The sequence below is a fragment of the Oncorhynchus masou genome, chromosome 1 (assembly GCF_036934945.1).
Source record: "Oncorhynchus masou masou isolate Uvic2021 chromosome 1, UVic_Omas_1.1, whole genome shotgun sequence".
Classification (NCBI taxonomy): domain Eukaryota; kingdom Metazoa; phylum Chordata; class Actinopteri; order Salmoniformes; family Salmonidae; genus Oncorhynchus; species Oncorhynchus masou.
The window spans coordinates 36,880,437-36,900,162 of record NC_088212.1 but is presented as its reverse complement, the minus strand read 5'-3'; the positions used below and the strand labels follow the sequence as shown (position 1 = coordinate 36,900,162).

Below are 19,726 nucleotides of genomic sequence, written 5' to 3'. Positions count from 1 at the left end.
CTTGAAATTTGATTTTTTTGTTCGTTATTAATCCCCCCCCCCCGGTAATTGGTCTTTACTGTTTCAGACCTGATCTGATTGGTCAAAATATCAATTAGTGACCCCCCCCGAAATGCATTACCATTACAATAAGAATCTCCACCATCTTTGTCCGATTTCCCCAGTCTTCTGAAGTTTTCATCCTTTTTTAAAACTGTGAGCTCCCTCTAGTGATGCATTATTTGATTTGTTCGTTTTGTTCCGCGACATTCGCGTATCGTAATATCTTCGCTAGCTGTTTTTTTGGCTCTAGCGAGACACCGTAGGTCCAAGCCCTGTGTATTTTCCTTTTGGTTTATCTTCAAGCCTGCAAGATAAGTGATTCGAAATAGCTTCATAATCTGGACTGGAGTTATTTTTAGCTGGCGATTAAAGTGTCGTTGGAGGGTATTTGCTGTGTCCCTGTACCTAGAAAGTGTTTTAAATCCACTGACCAGAGAGGCGGACCTAGCTTGGTCTGGATTAGACGCTCTTTGAGACCGCTGGATGCTACATTCCTAAATCGCTCTACACATTGGGCGTCATTAGCAATTTAGCCCGCTACCTAGTGAACACAAATTGCACATCGTCGCTAGGTTTTTGCAACATGTCATATCGGAGGACAATCAAACTCGTGTGTGGATTCGCTGGCGGATCAGCGGTGCTGGTTGTGGCGGCTGCCGCAGCCGAATCCCATGGCTATTTCGGTGATACGCAAGGAGAGCGATCAGGTCAGTGGAGTCGGTTCAATATTCTCCAAGCTGCACAGCCAGCGACATGGTCAACGGGGAACCACACGGTTGCATCTACTGGACATGCCTGGGACTTCAACTGGGATAAGTATGCCTGCTTTATGAGCTCAATCTGATGCAGACTACTGTAAAACACAAGAGGGGTCTGATGGGATGTGGGTCAAGTAGTTAAGTCTACGCTGAGTGTGATTGATTCATATTTGCAGCCAGCAACATGTTGACAGACTGACAGATGACTTCTCTGGGCACAACACACACAACTGATTTGTTCCCTCTGTACTGTACTAGGCGGGACCCGTCCCCACTGTTTACAAATGGGAAGAAGAAGGAGAACACCAGTGAAGACCCAAGCTCAGAGCAGGAGAATGGCAAACCCAAAGCCACACGCAACATCCTTTTCATCAGGCACTCCCAGTACAACCTGAGTGGGAATGGAGACCATGAGAGAATCCTCACCCCTTTAGGTTCTGTACCCTGTTCTGCTATGTATTCATGTTGCTGAAAGCATGGCACATAGACCTAGTTCTCCAATCTACAGCTCAACAGTTGCGTTTTACTAGATAAGAAGAGCATATTCAGCAGCACTCATTAGAGGTGGTGAAAGTGGTACACAAGTATAATCTGCTCATTTATGGGACTGTGTTGGTGTTCTGCAGGTCGGGAGCAGGCTGAGTTTACTGGCCAACGGTTGGCTGCCCTGGGGCTGAAGTATGACATCATGGTCTACTCCACTATGGCCAGGGCCACCGAGACGGCCAACATCATCAGCAAGTACCTCCCAGGTCAGAACCCTAGACAGGCAGACTCTACAGCTGAGGCATATGCCAGAGTCTGTACAATATTCAGAGACACAATTGTCTGGTTCCACAAGTCTAACCAGTGCTGTACAGCCTTAATCTAACTCTCCTGATTCAACTTTAGAATCACGTTTTGACTTCAGAACATGGATTGGTTGAATCGATAGACCATTTGGTTAAATCAGGTGTGTTTGTGTAGAGCTGGAGCAAAAGCCTGCACTCTGCTGCTATTCATGGTGCAGATATTTACATTTCCTTCAGAAAGTATTCACACACCTTGACTTTTTCCACATTTGTTGTTACAGGCTGAAATTAAAATGGATTCAATTGAGATTTTGTGTCACTTGCTTACACACAATAAATACCCCATAATGCCAAAGTGGAATTATGTTTTGGACATTTTTACAAATGAATAAAGAGCTGAAATGCCTCGAGGCAGTAAGTATTCAACCCCTTTGTTATGGCAAGGCTGAATACATTCACAAGTAAAAATGTGCTTAACAAGTCACATAATAAATTGCATGGACTCTGTGCAATAATAGTGTCTTAACATTATTTTTGGATGACTGTCTCATCTCTGTACCCCACACATACAGTTATCTGTAATGTCCCTCAATCAAGCTTTTAAATGCATTTTGTTCTGTCCTTGAGCTGTTCTTGTCTATTAATGTTCTGTATTATGTCGTGTTTGGTGCGGACCCCGGGAAGAGTAGCTGTGGCTTTCGCAGCAGCTAATGGGGATCCTAATAAAATATCAAAGCAGTGAATTTCAAACACAGATTCAACCACAAAGACCAGGGAGGTTTCCAATGCCTCGCACAGAAGGGCACCTGGCAGACATTGAATATCCATTTGAACATGTTGAAGGTATTTAATTACACTTTGGATGGTGTATCGATACACCCAGTCACAAGAAAGATACAGGCATCCTTCTTCACTCAGTTGCCTGACAGGAAGGAAACCGCTCGGGGATTTCACCATGATCCCAATGGTGACTAAGACAGAGTTTAATGGCTGTGATAAGAGAAAACGGAGGATGACATTGTATACTAACCTAATTGACAGAGTAAAAAGAATGAACCCTGTGCAGAATAAAACTATTCCTAAACATGCATCCTGTTTGCAACAAGGCACTAAAGTAATACTGCAAAAAAATGTGGCAACGCAATTAACTTAGTGTTATGTTTGGGGCACATCCAATACAACATATTACAGAGTACCACTCTCTATATTTTCAAGCATAGTGGTGGCAGCATCATGTTATGGGTATGATTGTAATCGTTAAGGACTGGGAAGTTTTTCAGGATGAAAAAGAAACGGAATGGAGTTAAACTCAGGCAAAATCCTAAAGGAAAACCTGGCTCAGTCTGCTTTCCAGCAGACACTGGGAGATTAATTAACCTTTCAGCAGGACAATAACCTAAAACCCAAGGCCAAATCTACATTGGAGTTGCTTACCAAGAAGACGTTGAATAAGGCTGAGTTACATTTTTGACTTAAATCTGCTTGAAAATATATGTCAAGACCTGAAAATGGTTGTCTAGCAATGATCCACAACCAATCTGACAGAGTTTGAATAATTTTGAAAATAATAATGGGCAAATGTTGCACAATCCAAGTGTGGAGAGAGACCTATCCAGAAAGACTCACAGCTGTAATCGCTTCCAAAGGTGATTCTGACATGTATTGACTCAGGGGGTTGAAACCTTATCTAATCATGATACTGTATATTAGGGTTTTATTTTTCAACTTTTTTTTTCTCCAAATGTTATCATTTTTCTACCACTGACATTTAGAGTATTTTGTGCAGATCGTTGACAGAAAAGACTTAAAACCATTTTAATCCCACTTTGTAACACATCAAAATGTGGAAAAAGTCAAGGTGTGTGAATACTTCCTGAAGACACTGTTCGTCACCTGATATCAAGGTTATACCTCTGATAACAGCTTCAGAAGCTTTGATCTCAGATTTTCAGATGTAAAAATTGTCATTAAACATCATAGATAAGCATTTCACTATTCATCACTAACTAACTCATCTTCTGATCTGTTTTTGATTTAGGGGTAGAGCTGGTGAGCTGTGATTTGCTGAGAGAAGGAGCACCCATCGAACCTGTGCCTCCTGTTAATCACTGGAAGCCTGACGCTGTGGTGAGACGCCCAATTCTCTGTCCTACTTACTTCCTGTTTAGTTTCACTTATTAGTTACTGCGGTCTGCATCATTCAATACATAATTCAATGCAATGTATTCCAATGAGAGGTCAGAGGTCATCTCAAACCCTCGCCTGACACCACCACTGTGGACCTCTACCGCTCTACAGCAGTACCACGAGGACGGGGCCCGGATCGAGGCTGCCTTCCGCCGCTACATCCACCGCGCTGACCCCAAGCAGAAGGAGGACAGCTACGAGATCATCGTCTGTCATGCCAATGTTATCCGCTATTTCGTGTGCAGGTGTGTTGGTCTCCCCAGGCAAGCTGGATCAAAGCCTCATTCAACAAGATGCCAATCTACCTTACTTTGTCTAGCAATTTCACTGTCTTGCTGATGTCTTTTTGTATTTCATGACTATGATGATGTGCGTTTCAACATCACATGATATATGTGAATATTTATTTTGAAAAATAGACCAGCTCTCATTTGGGTGTTTTGGTGGATCTGACAGGCTCTATCCCTCCCTATGTGTCTCAGGGCTCTGCAGTTTCCCCCAGAGGGCTGGCTGAGGATGGGCCTGAACAACGGCAGCATCACCTGGCTCACGGTGCGCCCCAGTGGCAGAGTAGCACTGAGGACACTGGGAGACTCAGGGTTCATGCCCCCAGACAAACTCACACGGACCTGAGAAATGTTCCACCTACAGTATTCACTCGTTCTCTCCCGGAGAGCTTTAGATCTCAGTCACAGGGTGAACTGAATGGCTCTTGATTTCTCCATAAGTGTCTTGAAAGTTACTTTTGGTGTTATTTTTGTAACTTCGACATGCAACGATATACTTTTATGTGGTGTTTTGTGATCAACTCCTGTGCCATCGTTTGCCAACTACAGTGCAAAAGGGGAGTATACAGTATGAACTATTGCTGTAGCCAATCACTGAACTCCGAAAGCTGATGGGATGACTGCCAGTGCCCACTCATTATGAATGTAAAGGGCATAAGAGTTGAGGGACTGAAGGATTTTAAAACCAAAACCATTCTAAATTTGTATGGCATATTTACTGTAATGCTGTAAATGTTTAAGCTCAGTACTTTTGTATTTGGATCAAGGCTTCCTCTGAGGTTTAGATAGTTGTTGTATTCAGTAGAAACATGCAATAAAGGAGACATGTAAATGTTTTGTGTTCCTCAGTAGTACGCCAAATAAGTACTCGTAGTCTTAATAGGGTTAGCTCAAGCTGAGACATTGTCTCAAGACTTAACAGCAAATCCAATGCACCTTAGTGTTGGCACTACAAAGCTTGAAAATTACACAATGTCATTTGTTAGAGGACAAGAGCGCAACCACCATTTCAGGCAGTAACAATGTTAGAAAGTGCTCAAATGACAATTCAAAGGTGAGGAAACTTGTATTTATTAGTCAAACGCAAATGAGAAGATCTGGACATACAGAAGAGGGGAAAATTTGCGATCAAGGTAAACTTTATGCCTTTAAAATAAAGCACAGAATGCCAAAGCACAATAAGCATGTTTAAGTATTTAGGTGCAATTTACAGAACACCACGTTCATAAAACAGAATCTAATCTGTCACCTGTAAGCACAAGTACGACAGACAATACAATCCTCTCCATGAAAGTTTGTGCCTTTGATCAAGATTTAAATTCACATTCAATATTACTCACGTCTCTCATACTGACAATATAGTAAGGGTGATTTCTATTGAATTGACAGCTGTTGACTTCTAGATTAGTTTTGCTGGAAAACCATACATTTTACAGCAGTTTGTACATCGACTATTTTAACAGTGATAGCAATCTTCCTCGAGTTTGGCTATTGCAGGTTCTTGCACATACATATTCAGTCAGCCATTGGTTATACATTAGTAAACATGTCTTTGTTGCACTCTACAGTAATCTGTTATGTACAACTTGGTATTTTGCAGACATTTAGAAAAGCCAAGCCTTCAAGAAGTTAAGCTTTCAGGTTTTGTGTAAGACTGATAGTCGTTAGAGAAGTAAAATGTCAAGACAACACAGAAATGACCAGGATGCACAAAGAAACATTGGTACCTAGAAAATGAAAATATTTCAATTTATTAAATAACAAAATAAAAGCATGGAAAAACTCGTATGATCATTTTCCCCATGTTTGCATTGCAGCCATTTGTTGTGCCACCTCCAACAGGATGGCGGTTGCTATGCTGTTGTGTGTCAGGATGCATCAATTTTGATCAAACTGGACAGGATGTGCCTAAATCTGATTGGGGACTGACTGGTCCATCGTTTCTGACAATTAAGGCAATTCCCGAACTGAGAAGAAACAAAAATCATTGGCAGTTGGTTTAATACACACAATAAAAAGTTGGTTTTGTGCTACTTACTGACATACCAAAAACTTTTTACTTTTTAAAAACATTTTTTCAGTTAGTGAATCCTATCGAGGATTATATTCTGAGGTTTAACAAACATCTACTCAATCTTTTGGGGAGTGCAGCTGTATTCAAAGTAGACTGAGCTATGATACAGGTGTTTAACACTATTAATAAAATTAATGTCTATTCAACACTTATACAGTATGTAGTACAGACTGAAGGAAACCTGTTTCTTTAAAAAAAAAGTGAGTATGTCACAACCCAACATACTGAGAATCTCATGTATGCTATATATAGTATTACCATACATCACTAATACAAATCTTCAAGACACTTGTGCATATTTTGTTAGGTACGTGATTTTCAGCTCTGGCATATTTAACCACCGTGGTGGCAGAGTTGTAGCCTATCGTTTCTGGCCTGGAGGGAGGGGGGGGGTGTCGTTGATGTGCCTGAGGCGGATGCGCTGGGTGTAGCTGGCGTGTGCAGGGCTGTAGCGGCTGGTGAAGTCTGGAGAGCCCGTGTGCCGGGCTGGACTGAAGCGGCCACCAGCAGGGGACAAAAGGCTGCTGACAGGAGAGCCATGTGTGAGGGGAGAGGCCCGATGTACCCTGGCGCTGCTTTTTACCGCCACAGGGCTGGGCCAGCTGAAAGACAAACAGAAACAAAGACATAATTACAGTCTGCGTTTATTACTTCCATACGATAGCAACTGACATTTTAAGCACTTGTCAATGTGTTTCCATATTTACAAGACAACTTGCAGGCAATGACAACTGTTCATGGGGGCATTTTTTTGTTTGTTGCTGTGAAGAATCGTCAAACCAACCTTTGCATGTCTGAAGAGGTGTACGTTTGCATTGTACTTTTCCATTTCTGAATGCTGGGGAACTTTGAGGGGTCAATGTCTATGACTTCTATTGCGGACAGGACCTCTCTGTCCAACTTAGTTGGCGAATCCCTGAAAGACAAAACGAGAGAGACAAGTTGAAAGTGTTGACAAATGTAATTTCTGTTGCTTGCTAATGTCCTTAACTAAAAACCTCAGAACCGTCACTGTAATCCCCATCACTTGCCCTTCAATGAAAAGTCCCCTTCTGAAGCGAGGTGGGGTCCGTGCTAGGAACTCATGGGAGTTGTCCAGGGATGTATAGGAGCTGGATGATCCGGAGCTGCTCAGATCCCTCCCCCCGTGATCCCACGACTTAGATCTGGAGCAGAGCGTGCGCCCCGACACCGTCCCTGGCCCGCTAGTCCTCTGGCCCAGAGCCTCCAAGCTCTCCTCAGCCGTAAAGTACTCCTCCGAGCTGCCGCTTCCACCACTGGCCCGGTCTTCCACCTCTCCCTCCCTCACACGCCTCTCCCTGTCCCCAGGCTCCAAGCTACAGCCCCTCTCAAACAAATAGTCCTCGTTGCTGTTACCCCCCAGCGTGAGGCGGCCCACCCCAGCTGCCAGTTCGCCCCGGGAGAGTCCCTCCCTGTGTCCCCCGCTACTCCTCCGCTCCCTGGTAAGGCTGTCCAGCCCATCCTGCAGGGACATCCTCTCAAACTCTACCATCAGGTTGGAGATGGGCGACAGCAGGTGGGAGGGGGACGAGGAGGTGCGGGGGGACCCCTTGTCTCCGTTGTGAGTCCTCTCTGCCCCCGTGGAGGGACAAAGGCCGTTGTTGCAGACGGGCGAGAGGAGGCTCTCTGACACGGAGGAGCACAGGAGGTCTCGCTCGGCAGCTGTCTCGATGAGGTCATCGGCGCCGTGGTGGGACACGGGCAGGATGTGGAACTCATGGAGGGCCAGCCCACCCACAGCGCCCGCCAGACTGTCCTTAGAACACGCTGAGGAGAAGCTGGTGAGCGCCGCATTCTGACGGTTCTTTATCTCCTCCAGGCTGACGTCATCACCCTCATCCAGGAAGGCCCCCACCGAGATGGAGTTGCAGAACTTCTTGGGCTTCCCTGTGAATGGCAGAGAGGAGGGACAAAATGTTTATGTTAAGCTACAAGAAATACATTTACTGGCCAGTCTAAAATAGTACAGGAACACCAATTCAAGACTGATGGCAGCATCTCATCTCTCTCCTTTCTCAAACTAGATCATTGGAATTCAATGCCACAGCTATAGAGTTTATCAAGAGTAACTGGTGAGGGTAACATTACCTGGGGAAGGGGTTCTGAAGCGGTTGCTGGTGATGTTCTCCCCTGCCTCTTCGTGTGCACGCTGACTGAAGTCCTTCTTGTTGAGGTACTCCTCCAGCTTACGGAGGCCGTCTGCAGACGACAGGTCTGTGAAACTATCCAGGAAGTCCCAGTACTCAGCCCAGGGGTGGCCCAACTCCCTGGCAAGGTCTCTGTGAGGGAAAACATAACACACTACTGTTGGAGAAGCGTGCGTACATTTTGGTGGGTGTAAAAATGTATTCTTCCTTTTTCTAAGACATTCAAATGTCAAAGTGACTGCACTGGTAAAGTAACGGAGACACAGTAAAACAACATTGTTGAACTTTTGGACTTCCAGAACGTACCTGCCCACTCTCTCTGCTCCACGGTCAGGGTCAGACTTCAGGATGTGCTGGAAGTACCCTGCCCTGTCTCGGGGGGGCGTCTTCCACACCCGACGGAACTCATCTGCCTGCAAGGAAGACACCAATTAGAAGTCACATACGTCCTGTGTTTCGACAACAGCTTCCCACATGAAAATAGAAAAGAAAGAAATGACGTGTGAAAATAAGAGAAAAAGAGTGTGAGGTGAAAGGAGAGAAGGCGATAGGAGAGAAGGCGATAATGACCTTAGATGGGCTGAGTGGGCCAGCGAAGGCCCTGACTGCCATCACCGGATCCATGGGACTTCGTGTGAGCCTGGGAGCCAGCGAACGAGGAAGAGTTTCTGATGGCTCAGGTGACCAGGGAGCATCAATGACAGGCTGGGATGAGTTGTCTATGGCCCTCAGTAGGCGTATATAACAGCGATCTGTGACAGAAGAGAAGGTGTTATTGGGTAAATAGTGAAGTATAGGAAAACAAAACGTAAGTCGTGTGATTGGGAGGCAGTGAACTTACCTTCCAAATAGTCACATATCTTCTGTTTCACCTCTTGGGTTTTGTTTTTTCTTTCACAAATAACCTGTCAGGGAAACAGAAGAATTTCATGAAAATCAAGTAGTCATGTGGACCAATCAGCAGTCGGTAGCTAGTTGTTAAAAATCTATATTTCTGGAGCAACTCACATCAGATGGCTTCTGGTCGTACTTGTTTTTGCAGTTTTTATCTGTATCAGGATGTGAACACAGGACATTCACCACTTCTGGACACCCGAACTTACAGGCAAAGTGGAGTGGTGTCTCAAAGCCCTGGGACAGACAACCAAAGTTACACACATACAGAGGCACTTCAATCCAAAACACACAAGTCGGTTACAGTTCAACCTAAACATACAGCAGGCAATAGCCATGCACTCAAAAAGTAGTTTATATCATTTGTCGATTTTTTACAATTATTTTATCTGCACAAACGGCTGGCTTATTCAGTGTTATACCTACAGTTAGACCTACAAGGCAGCAGGCAATATACATATGGAGAGAGCCAGTGGTGTAGTGGATGGTATACGCAGGTATACCCACTTTCTTTAAGTGGCCATTGCGTATACTAACTTCTTTTTCCCAACGCTGTGTATACGCCGTACTAATTAATAAGGCTGATGGAACAGATCAGAATGTTTCGCTTAAAAATGTTAGCAAACTATTATTTCTTCACATTTTAAGCGTAGCAATGTGCACACGGCGGTAGGCCTACGAGCAAATGTTCCAACCTGCAAGAAAACACCGGTCTAAAATGCGACACCGCACATTCTAGCGGTTTCATGGACAGAGACGGATATATCCGTTAAGAGACTTAGAAAGAGGGGAGATCTAAAAGATGAAACTACTGTGTCACAGGTAGCTAATTTGACTAGGATAATGCCTTTGGCTGCTAGACAATGAAAGAAATGAAACTACTGTGTCACAGGTAGCTAATTTGACTAGGATAATGCCTTTGGCTGCTAGACAATGAAAGAAATGAAACTACTGTGTCACGGGTTGCTAATCTGACTAGGATAATGCCTTTGGCTGCTAGACAATGAAAGAAATGAAACTACTGTGTCACAGGTTGCTAATTTGACAAGGATAATGTCTTTGGCTGCTAGACAATGAAAGAAATGAAACTACTGGGTCACAGGTTGCTAATCTGACTAGGATAATGCCTTTGGCTGCTAGACAATGAAAGAAAGTTAATTTGAAAACCAATAGAACAGAAGAGCACATATGAGAAAGAAATTATTATTTTATAAAGACTATGGTGGAAGTTTGGTAAGGCTACTTTGAAGCAAGGGATGACATGCCCCATAATATGAAGTAAAGACTATGGTGAGGTCTGTCCAACGCTGGTCCGACCAAGCTGATTCCACACTCCAAGACTGCTTCCATCACGTGGACTGGGATATGTTTCGTATTGCGTCAGACAACAACATTGACGAATACGCTCATTCGGTGTGCGAGTTCATTAGAACGTGCGTTGAAGATGTCATTCCCATAGCACCGATTAAAACATTCCCAAACCAGAAACCGTGGATTGATGGCAGCATTCGCGTGAAACTGAAAGCGCGAACCACTGCTTTTAATCAGGGCAAGGTGACTGGAAACATGACAGAATACAAACAGTGCTGCTATTCCCTCCGCAAGGCTATCAAACAAGCTAAGCGTCAGTATAGAGACAAAGTAGAATCTCAATTCAACGGCTCAGACACAAGAGGTATGCGGCAGGGTCTACAGTCAATCACGGACTACAAAAAGAAAATCAGCCCAGTCACGGACCAGGATGTCTTGCTGCCAGGCAGACTAAATAACTTTTTTGCCCGCTTTGAGGACAATACAGTGCCACTGACACGGCCTGCAACGAAAACATGCGGACTCTCCTTCACTGCAGCCGAGGTGAGTAAAACATTTAAACGTGTTAACCCTCGCAAGGCTGCAGGCCCAGACGGCATCCCCAGCCGCGCCCTCAGAGCATGCGCAGACCAGCTGGCTGGTGTTTTTACGGACATATTCAATCAATCCCTATCTCAGTCTGCTGTTCCCACATGCTTCAAGAGGGCCACCATTGTCCCTGTTCCCAAGAAAGCTAAGGTAACTGAGTCAAACGACTACTGCCCCGTAGCACTCACTTCCGTCATCATGAAGTGCTTTGAGAGACTAGTCAAGGACCATATCACCTCCACCCTACCTGACACCCTAGACCCACTCCAATTTGCTTACCGCCCAAATAGGTCCACAGACGATGCAGTCTCAACCACACTGCCCTAACCCATCTGGACAAGAGGAATACCTATGTGAGAATGCTGTTCATCGACTACAGCTCGGCATTTAACACCATAGTACCCACCAAGCTCGTCATCAAGTTCGAGACCCTGGGTCTCGACCCCGCCCTGTGCAACTGGGTACTGGACTTCCTGACGGGCCGCCCCCAGGTGGTGAGGGTAGGCAACAACATCTCCACCCCGCTGATCCTCAACACTGGAGCCCCACAAGGGTGCGTTCTGAGCCCTCTCCTGTACTCCCTGTTCACCCACGACTGCGTGGCCACGCACGCCTCCAACTCAATCATCAAGTTTGCGGACGACACAACAGTGGTAGGCTTGATTACCAACAACGATGAGACGGCCTACAGGGAGGAGGTGAGGGCCCTCGGAGTGTGGTGTCAGGAAAATAACCTCACACACAACGTCAACAAAACTAAGGAGATGATTGTGGACTTCAGGAAACAGCAGAGGGAACACCCCCCTATCCACATCGATGGAACAGTAGTGGAGAGGGTAGTAAGTTTTAAGTTCCTCGGCATACACATCACAGACAAACTGAAATTGGTCCACCCACACAGACAGCATCGTGAAGGCGGCGCAGCAGCGCCTCTTCAACCTCAGGAGGCTGAAGAAATTCGGCTTGTCACCAAAAGCACTCACAAACTTCTACAGATGCACAATCGAGAGCATCCTGGCGGGCTGTATCACCGCCTGGTATGGCAACTGCTCCGCCCACAACCGTAAGGCTCTCCAGAGGGTAGTGAGGTCTGCACAACGCATCACCGGGGGCAAACTACCTGCCCTCCAGGACACCTACACCACCCGATGTTACAGGAAGGCCATAAAAATCATCAAGGACAACAACCACCCGAGCCACTGCCTGTTCACCCCGCTATCATCCAGAAGGCGAGGTCAGTACAGGTGCATCAAAGCTGGGACCGAGACTGAAAAACAGCTTCTCTCAAGGCCATCAGACTGTTAAACAGCCACCACTAACATTGAGTGGCTGCTGCCAACACACTGACTCAACTCCAGCCACTTTAATAATGGGAATTGATGGGAAATTATATAAAATATATCACTAGCCACTTTAAACAATGCTACGTAATATAATGTTTACATACCCTACATTATTCATCTCATATGTATACGTATATACTGTACTCTATATCATCCACTGCATCTTTATGCAATACATGTATCACTAGCCACTTTAACTATGCCACTTTGTTTACATACTCATCTCATATGTATATACTGTATTCGATACCATCTACTGTATCTTGCCTATGCTGCTCTGTACCATCACTCATTCATATATCTTTATGTACATATTCTTTATCCCCTTACACTTGTGTATAAGACAGTAGTTTTGGAATTGTTAGTTAGATTACTTGTTGGTTATTACTGCATTGTCGGAACTAGAAGCACAAGCATTTCGCTACACTCGCATTAACATCTGCTAACCATGTGTATGTGACAAATAAAATTTGATTTGATTTAAAACGTCCAGGTTTCAAAGAAATCAGGAACAGGACAAATATATTGATGCTAATGATAGACCTAACTATCTTCTGATAGATGGAAAGGCTTTCCCAAAAACCTTCTCTATTAAATGTTAACTAGCTACAAAGTAGCCTATGCCTACCTGGCAGAATGATATGATTATTTTAATCAATCCAGTGGCCATTTGTTTTCACAAACTCCATCGCATGTCCGCAACAGAAACACCGCTAACCAAAGAAAACAGTGCCAGTTGCCTACACAGCTGAATTAAAGAGAGGCCTTACTACACACACACAAAAAAAAAATTTTCATATCTCAAAATGTCCTGTTTTTAAGCATTGTTCTGGACTATTTAAAAGGAGGACCATTCATAACGCCTCATTTATTTTTTATAGACACAATATCAGAATAACCACTTCTCCATGACAATGTCCGTCAATAACATTTTACACCGCTGGAGATCAGCGGTATCGTTAGGAGACTCACAGCTTTGTCTGGAGTGTTGAGGTAAAGGTCCACGATGTAGCGGATGCGTTTCTGCATCATGGCCTCCAGGTCATCAGGGTACATGAGCCTCATGAAGTCCGGGTTCTCCAGAGTCTCCAGCAGGAGCTGGGCGATCCCTGGCTCATTCTCCTTGGCTGCCACGTGCATCACGTTGTACCTGCATCCCTCCTGGGAACACACGGAGGAATGAACTTAGTGTGTGGAGAACCTTTAAGATGAATTATTCTACTAACTAAAAAAAAAAAAAAAAAAACGATTGATTTCATCCACACCACATATATCATTACAGTATATTAATCTGGTGCAGTAGTATAGGCTGTATTAAAGGTGGCGCACATCCACTAAAGATTATTGTTCCACCCTGACTCGCCTGCACTACGGTAGGGTTGTCTCCAGAGCCGATGAGATAGCGTGGGTTGCTCCAGACCAGCTCACTGAAGGCCACCACATCCCCCTTCTCCACAGCTTTCCTCAGTTTGGCTGTCAGGTCCTGGCAGCGAGGGCTTTTGAAGCTGTTGGCCCTCTCCCTGTTGATGGCGTCTACCTCCACGACAGGGACGTTGTCTAGTGCGATAGACCCGAGACATGGAGACAGCGGAATGCGATAAACAGCTTACTCTTGTTTCAAACATGGACGTGTGTCCAAGAAATGAAACGCTATCCAAATACCCTTGAAAAGCACTGACTTTGTGTATCTGTCTAGGATTGTACAAATAAGTACTGAGCTAATGTCTTTTTTTGTGAGGAGAGAATAATTGTCCTCAGCCCAACACTCACCCTTGCAGAAGACCAGGCCTGGTACGACAGGGGAGACACAGGGGGCAAATTTACTGGGAGAGGGGTAGTAGTCACTGATCCCTTTGGCAAATTTCTCAGCATCCTCTCGATTGGAGAAGGCTTTAAAGCGAGCTCCTTTCATCATCTTCACAGCCTGAAGAGCCTCCTTCTTATCTCCATACACATGGGAACTCTCTGAACCAGAAAAAACAAATAAACATTGAAATGTATGTTTAGATCGCTCTGGATGTCTACCTACAAATAGAAACATTCCAGAATTGGATATAGAACAGATCATGGTCAGATATTATGCCATCACAAGCAAAGCAGCTCAAAGTCTTACTACTGCTAAAAATTGTAGTCGCCATGCTGATCCAGAATGCCATATAAGTTGACAGATGTTCTATGCGTCTCAACCACTGACTTCAAGTCAAAACAAAAATAACTCCTGAACATCATGATGTCATGGACAACATAAAATGTCTGAATTGGACATTGACTGTGGTGACAGCATGCGGGGTCAACTTCATTCTTGGATCAACATAGCTTGCCTGCCAACAGTTCTCTACCTTTGCATTTCTGTGTGAAAATAAATAATTACATAAACTTTTGAATGATTAACAGGCCAAAGTAAATTGCAGGTTTGGGTGATTCCTCCAATTTTTTTTTTTTACAAAAATATACATGTTCCCCCCCACAAAATTGGATTCATAGGTCCTTTGGAGGAAGGATTGTTAACATACATTTGAATCTTAAAGCATAATAATTATGCTTACAAATATATGACATATACCCTATATATACACAAAAGTATGTGGGTGCCCTTTCAAATGAGTGGATTTGGCTATTTCAGCCACACCCGTTGCTGACAGGTGTAGAAAATGGAGCACACAACCATGCAACCTCCATAGACAAACATTGTCCTTAATGAAGTGCTCAGTGACTTTCAACGTAGCACTGTCATAGGATACCACCTTTCCAACTAGTCAGTTCGTCAAATGTCTGCCCTGCTATAGCTGCGCCAATCAACTGTAAGTACTGTTATTATGAAGTGGAAACGTCTAGGAGCAATAACGACTCAGCCGCAAAGTGGTAGGCAACACAAGCTCACAGAACAGGACCACCAAGTGCTGAAACGTGTAAAAATAGTCTATCCTCGGTGGCAACCCTCACTACAGAGTTCTAAACTGCCTCTGGAAGCAACATCAGCACAAGAACTGTTCGCCGGGAGCTTCCTGAAATGGGTTTCCATGACCGAGGAGCCACACACAAGCCTAAAAACACCATGCACAATGCCAAGCGTTGGCTGGAGTGGTGTAAAGCTTGCCGCCATTGGACTCTGTAGCAGGGCTGCCCAATTCCCATCCTGGTGGGCTGAAACACTTCTGGGTTTCCTTATCTCCTAATCAGGGAATAATTCACACATGGGACACCAGGTGAGCACAATTAACTACCAGGTAGAAACAAAAACAAAAGTGTTCTGCTCTTCAGGACCAGAATTTCTGTAGAGTATATTATATTAAACAATATATACAAAAATTAAGCAAATCAAATGTTATATTTTAAATATGCATGTTTATAATTTCAATATTGATCAATTAATGGCAGATTTTTTTTATTGAAATCAAAGTACTACTCATAGCAGAGCAAGTGGTACAGCTTCATATAGTGCATTCTGAAAGTATTCAGACCCCTTGACTTTTTCCACATTTTATTACGTTAGTCTTATTCTAAAATGAACGAAATAAAAAATAAACAAATATTCCTCAACCTATACAAAATACCCCATAATAACAAAGCGAAAACACGTTCAGAAATGTTAGCAAATGTATTACAAATAAAAAACAGATCTTATTTACACAAGTATTCAGACCCTTTGCTATGAGAGTCGAAATTGAGCTCAGGTGCATCCTGTTTCCATTGATCCTCCTTGAGATGTTTGATTGGAGTCAACCTGTGGTAAATTCAATTGATTGAACATGATTTAGAAAGGCACACACCGGTCTATATAAAGGTCCCACAGTTGACAGTGCATGTCAGAGCAAAAACCATGCAGTGAGGTCGAAGCAATTGCCCATAGAATGCCGAGACCAGATTGTGTCGAGGCACAGATCTGTGGAAGGGTACCAAAAAATGTCTGCAGCATCGTAGGTTCCCAAGAACACAGTGGCCTTCATCATTCTTAAATGGAAGAAGTTTGGAACCACCAAGGCTCTTCCTAGAGCTGGCCGCCTGGCCAAACTGAGCAATCGGGGGAGAGGGGCCTTGGTCAGAGAGGTGACAAGAACCTGATGGTCACTGACAGAGCTCTAGAGTTCCTCTGTGGAGATGGGAGAACCTTCCAGGCAGACAGCGATCTCTGCAGCACTACACCTATCAGGCATGTATGGTAGAGTAGCTACTCCTCAGTAAAAAGGCATATGACAGCCCACTTGGAGTTTGCCAAAAAGGCACCTGAAAGGACTGACCATGAGAAACAAGATTCTCTGGTCTGATGAAACCAAGATTGAACTCTTTGTGCTGAATGCCAAGCATCACATCTGGAGGAAACCTGGCACCATCCCTATGGTGAAGCACGGTGGTGACAGCATCATGCTGTGGGGATGTTTTTCAGTGGTATGGACTGGGAGACTGGTCAGGATCGAGGGAAAGATGAACGGAGCAAAGTACAGAGAGAGCATTGATGAAAGCCTGCTCCAGAACGCTCAGGACCTCAGACTGAGGAGAAGGTTCACCTTCCAACAGGACAACAAACCTAAGCACACAGCCAAGACAACGCAGGAGTGGCTTCAGGACAAGTCTCAATGTCCTTGAGTGGCCCAACCAGAGCATACTTGAACCCGATCTAACATCTCTGGAGAGACCTGAAAATAGCTGTGCAGCGACTCTCCCCATCCAATCTGACAGAGCTTGAGATAATCTGCAGAGAAATTCTCCAAATACAGGTGTGCCAAGCTTGTAGCATCATACTCAAGAAAACTTGAAGCTGTAATCACTGCCAAAGGTGAGTAGATTGAGGGGGGTGAACGATGTAATCCATTTTAGAAGACTAAGATAACAAAATGTGGAAAAAGTCAAGGGGTCTGAATACTTTCAGAATGTACTGTATGACAGTTTGCTTTGTAGCACATACAGATTAAATAATATGGCGTCTAAAAGGAGGCCAAAATGTAAAATATTCTAAATGAAATTAATTATTTCTCAATTATGCTTTAAAATGCAAATGTAAAAGATATGTCAACAATGTGTCTTACCATTTGTAGCCAAGACATCATCCCACAACGGACACACTCCATAGAAGAACGTTGGTGACATTTGTGCTGTCTTTGAAGGAGTCTCTGTTTTAGACTGAGAGCCAGGGTCTTCCACACCGATATTACAAGGGGTCCTTGACTTTACTGTCAGGCCAAGTTCCTCTTCCTCTGGGGGATTGAGCCCCATTCCGTAACCAAAATCCACCTCATCACTGACAACCTTAAGAGAGTCAGTGCCAGTGGGTGTTGATGTTGTGGCACATGATGGCACCGGTTTGGCCTGCCCTGCTGCACTGGCGGCCTTTGCACTGCTGCCTGGGCCTGTGGTGGTGGCATTACTGCTACTGTCCGTGTCTGTGGCGCTGCTGCTGCCCTCGGCTTCTGTCAAGACGCGGGCCAACTTCCTCTCGAAGATGGCGCGAGTGGTGGCCGTGATTGGGCCGCACTTGAGGTCGGCCCTGGTGAACTCCTCTCGCAGCTCATCTGTACTCAGCCCTCTCAGCCCTCTCAGAACTGCCTCCATGCTTCAGCTAGGCTACCTGCATTGGGGAGGGAGGGATTTGATAGTCAAACTGCTGTGTAATGATAGTGACACTGACAGTATAATACAATACAATGATTAATGTGCCTATGGCGGCTACTTAATCTTTGCATGGTTAGGAAATAGATTTTAAACATATTTAGGAAGAATTAAAAACACAAAACACCCTTTTGAGCTTATTGATAACAAGTCCACCCCATTCACCCTGATCCATACTAGACAGCCGTTAAGTACGGCTCTGCCATTAAAGGACAAAGAGGTATAGCTGTAACTGTTTCAAAGCCTAGAACAAATTATTTATCTTGGATATGAAAAAACCCTCAAACAAACCTTAACCCCACTGCAGCCCGCCTACGTGACACTTGGTTTTTAAGCAGCTTCACAAACATGCAAGCCATAATGAACGGAACGAGCGATTCGAAATATTTGCACCGGGGTGGAAAGCTCTGATCAAAATCTAGGAATAAAGCACATTTTAAAGCCTTTTGCGTTCGTTATTTTTTTACATCACCGATTTCAGAGGAGGCGTGGGAATATTTCGAATCTTAATCGATTCAATCGCATGGTGTCACGCCCAAGTGCCATTCCTGTTGTCTACTTTCGTGCATTAACAATTTGATATCATGTCTTCATGGTAATTTTACCGATACAAATATATTTTTAACTCAGACTTGATTACATCAGACGACACATGTACATCTCTACTTACCAGACATCACCTTAATTTATTTTCGTTCATGATCTGAAATGTATTTTAATATTCAGCAAAGATAATCTGTTGAAATAGACAAAGCTCAAGACGGTCTGGAATCGTCTCATTGTTTACAAGACATTGTACGCATGCTCACTTCCAAGGCAGACCTCATGCCAGTGAGGGGGTTCGATTATTGTGTCCCGGGGTACACCGGCAATGGCCCGTCACTTTATCGGGCAAAAACGGGGAGGGAGGAGAGCCCTTCTCAAATCGAACAGTAATATGGGCAGCTCTGTCATCATTCAAAAACATAGAACATCTCTTTTTCATAAAATAAATGTTAGAATTTTCAAATAGTTTTCATTGGGAAGGCAGATAAAGCGTTTTAATCAAAAGCAAATGTTCATGTGAAAAAGCAATCCTATTCACATTACTACACGTGCTTAGTTAAGTCTATTTTGTTTTGAGCGGACTTGGCCGTCGCACAGAGCCGGGCATCTGGCTCAAGCCCGGGTGGCAGTGCGGATCTAAATTGAATGGAATAAACTTTCAGCCGGTGCAAAACACAATTAATTGCTGGCTAGTTAAACCGGAAGTTTAGCCTAAAAACTAGCTAGCCAGCAACACAATTCTCATAGAACATTGGTAACTTTTGGCTAGTCGAGGAAAAGTATACCCCCACAACATTAAAATCAATTCGATCCTTCAGAAAAACACCACCAGGTAGCTAGCTACCCGTGTATAGGCAGACATACGCGAGTTGCTGTACAACAAACAATTAGCAAGCTCGTTAGCTGTGACAACTGTAGATTGAATAAACAAGTTGGAATACACAATGATATTTTGTTAAGGCAACAACTGGTAAATTTTGACTTGGAAACGTCACTTATTTCACAGTATTTGAAATGACAACATAATCAACGTTAGCATGCACACCTCCTTGATCTCCTCCTGTCCTCACCACGACGGTTTCAAAATGTGATGATAAAGGACCCAGGTTTTGACTAACATAATGCTTGCTCGA

At 44.2% G+C, this 19,726-nt stretch overlaps 2 protein-coding genes across 4 annotated transcripts; one reads left to right on the top strand and one right to left on the bottom strand.

Moving 5' to 3' along the window:
- The first annotated feature begins 273 nt into the window (after positions 1-273).
- Positions 274-4,897, top strand: LOC135543326 (serine/threonine-protein phosphatase PGAM5, mitochondrial-like). 2 transcript variants are annotated; one of them, XM_064970513.1, is made up of 6 exons: positions 274-858; positions 1,059-1,234; positions 1,427-1,552; positions 3,630-3,718; positions 3,890-4,023; positions 4,261-4,897. In XM_064970513.1, exons 1-6 carry the CDS (start codon positions 626-628, stop codon positions 4,409-4,411), a joined length of 909 nt encoding a protein of 302 aa, XP_064826585.1. In that variant the 5' UTR covers positions 274-625; the 3' UTR covers positions 4,412-4,897. The 2 variants fall into 2 exon arrangements, with proteins under 2 accessions (XP_064826585.1, XP_064826578.1); XM_064970506.1 differs by having other exon boundaries at positions 3,827-4,023.
- Positions 4,898-5,789: 892 nt separating this feature from the next.
- On the bottom strand, positions 5,790-19,692 carry LOC135543311 (ankyrin repeat and LEM domain-containing protein 2-like). 2 transcript variants are annotated; one of them, XM_064970496.1, is made up of 13 exons: positions 19,639-19,692; positions 17,468-18,006; positions 14,214-14,408; positions 13,807-14,000; positions 13,416-13,604; positions 9,316-9,438; positions 9,149-9,212; positions 8,878-9,059; positions 8,614-8,720; positions 8,249-8,439; positions 7,171-8,047; positions 6,924-7,055; positions 5,790-6,741 (listed from the first exon to the last, which is right to left on the bottom strand). In XM_064970496.1, exons 2-13 carry the CDS (start codon positions 17,988-17,990, stop codon positions 6,501-6,503), a joined length of 3,018 nt encoding a protein of 1,005 aa, XP_064826568.1. In that variant the 5' UTR covers positions 17,991-18,006; positions 19,639-19,692; the 3' UTR covers positions 5,790-6,500. The 2 variants fall into 2 exon arrangements, with proteins under 2 accessions (XP_064826568.1, XP_064826560.1); XM_064970488.1 differs by lacking the exon at positions 19,639-19,692 and adding an exon at positions 18,718-18,826.
- Between the last annotated feature and the right edge of the window lie 34 nt (positions 19,693-19,726).

Bases quoted from the DNA above. Each gene is read 5' to 3' on its own strand.
- LOC135543326 (XM_064970506.1), top strand. From the start codon at position 626: ATGTCATATCGGAGGACAATCAAACTCGTGTGTGGATTCGCTGGCGGA. The intron at 859-1,058 runs GTATGCCTGCTT...GTACTGTACTAG, and splicing joins TGGGACTTCAACTGGGATAA to GCGGGACCCGTCCCCACTGT. The intron at 1,553-3,629 runs GTCAGAACCCTA...TTTTTGATTTAG, and splicing joins CATCAGCAAGTACCTCCCAG to GGGTAGAGCTGGTGAGCTGT.
- LOC135543311 (XM_064970496.1), bottom strand. From the start codon at position 17,990: ATGGAGGCAGTTCTGAGAGGGCTGAGAGGGCTGAGTACAGATGAGCTG. The intron at 14,409-17,467 runs GTAAGACACATT...TTTCTGGTTCAG, and splicing joins TGATGTCTTGGCTACAAATG to AGAGTTCCCATGTGTATGGA. The intron at 8,048-8,248 runs GTAATGTTACCC...TGCCATTCACAG, and splicing joins CTTCAGAACCCCTTCCCCAG to GGAAGCCCAAGAAGTTCTGC.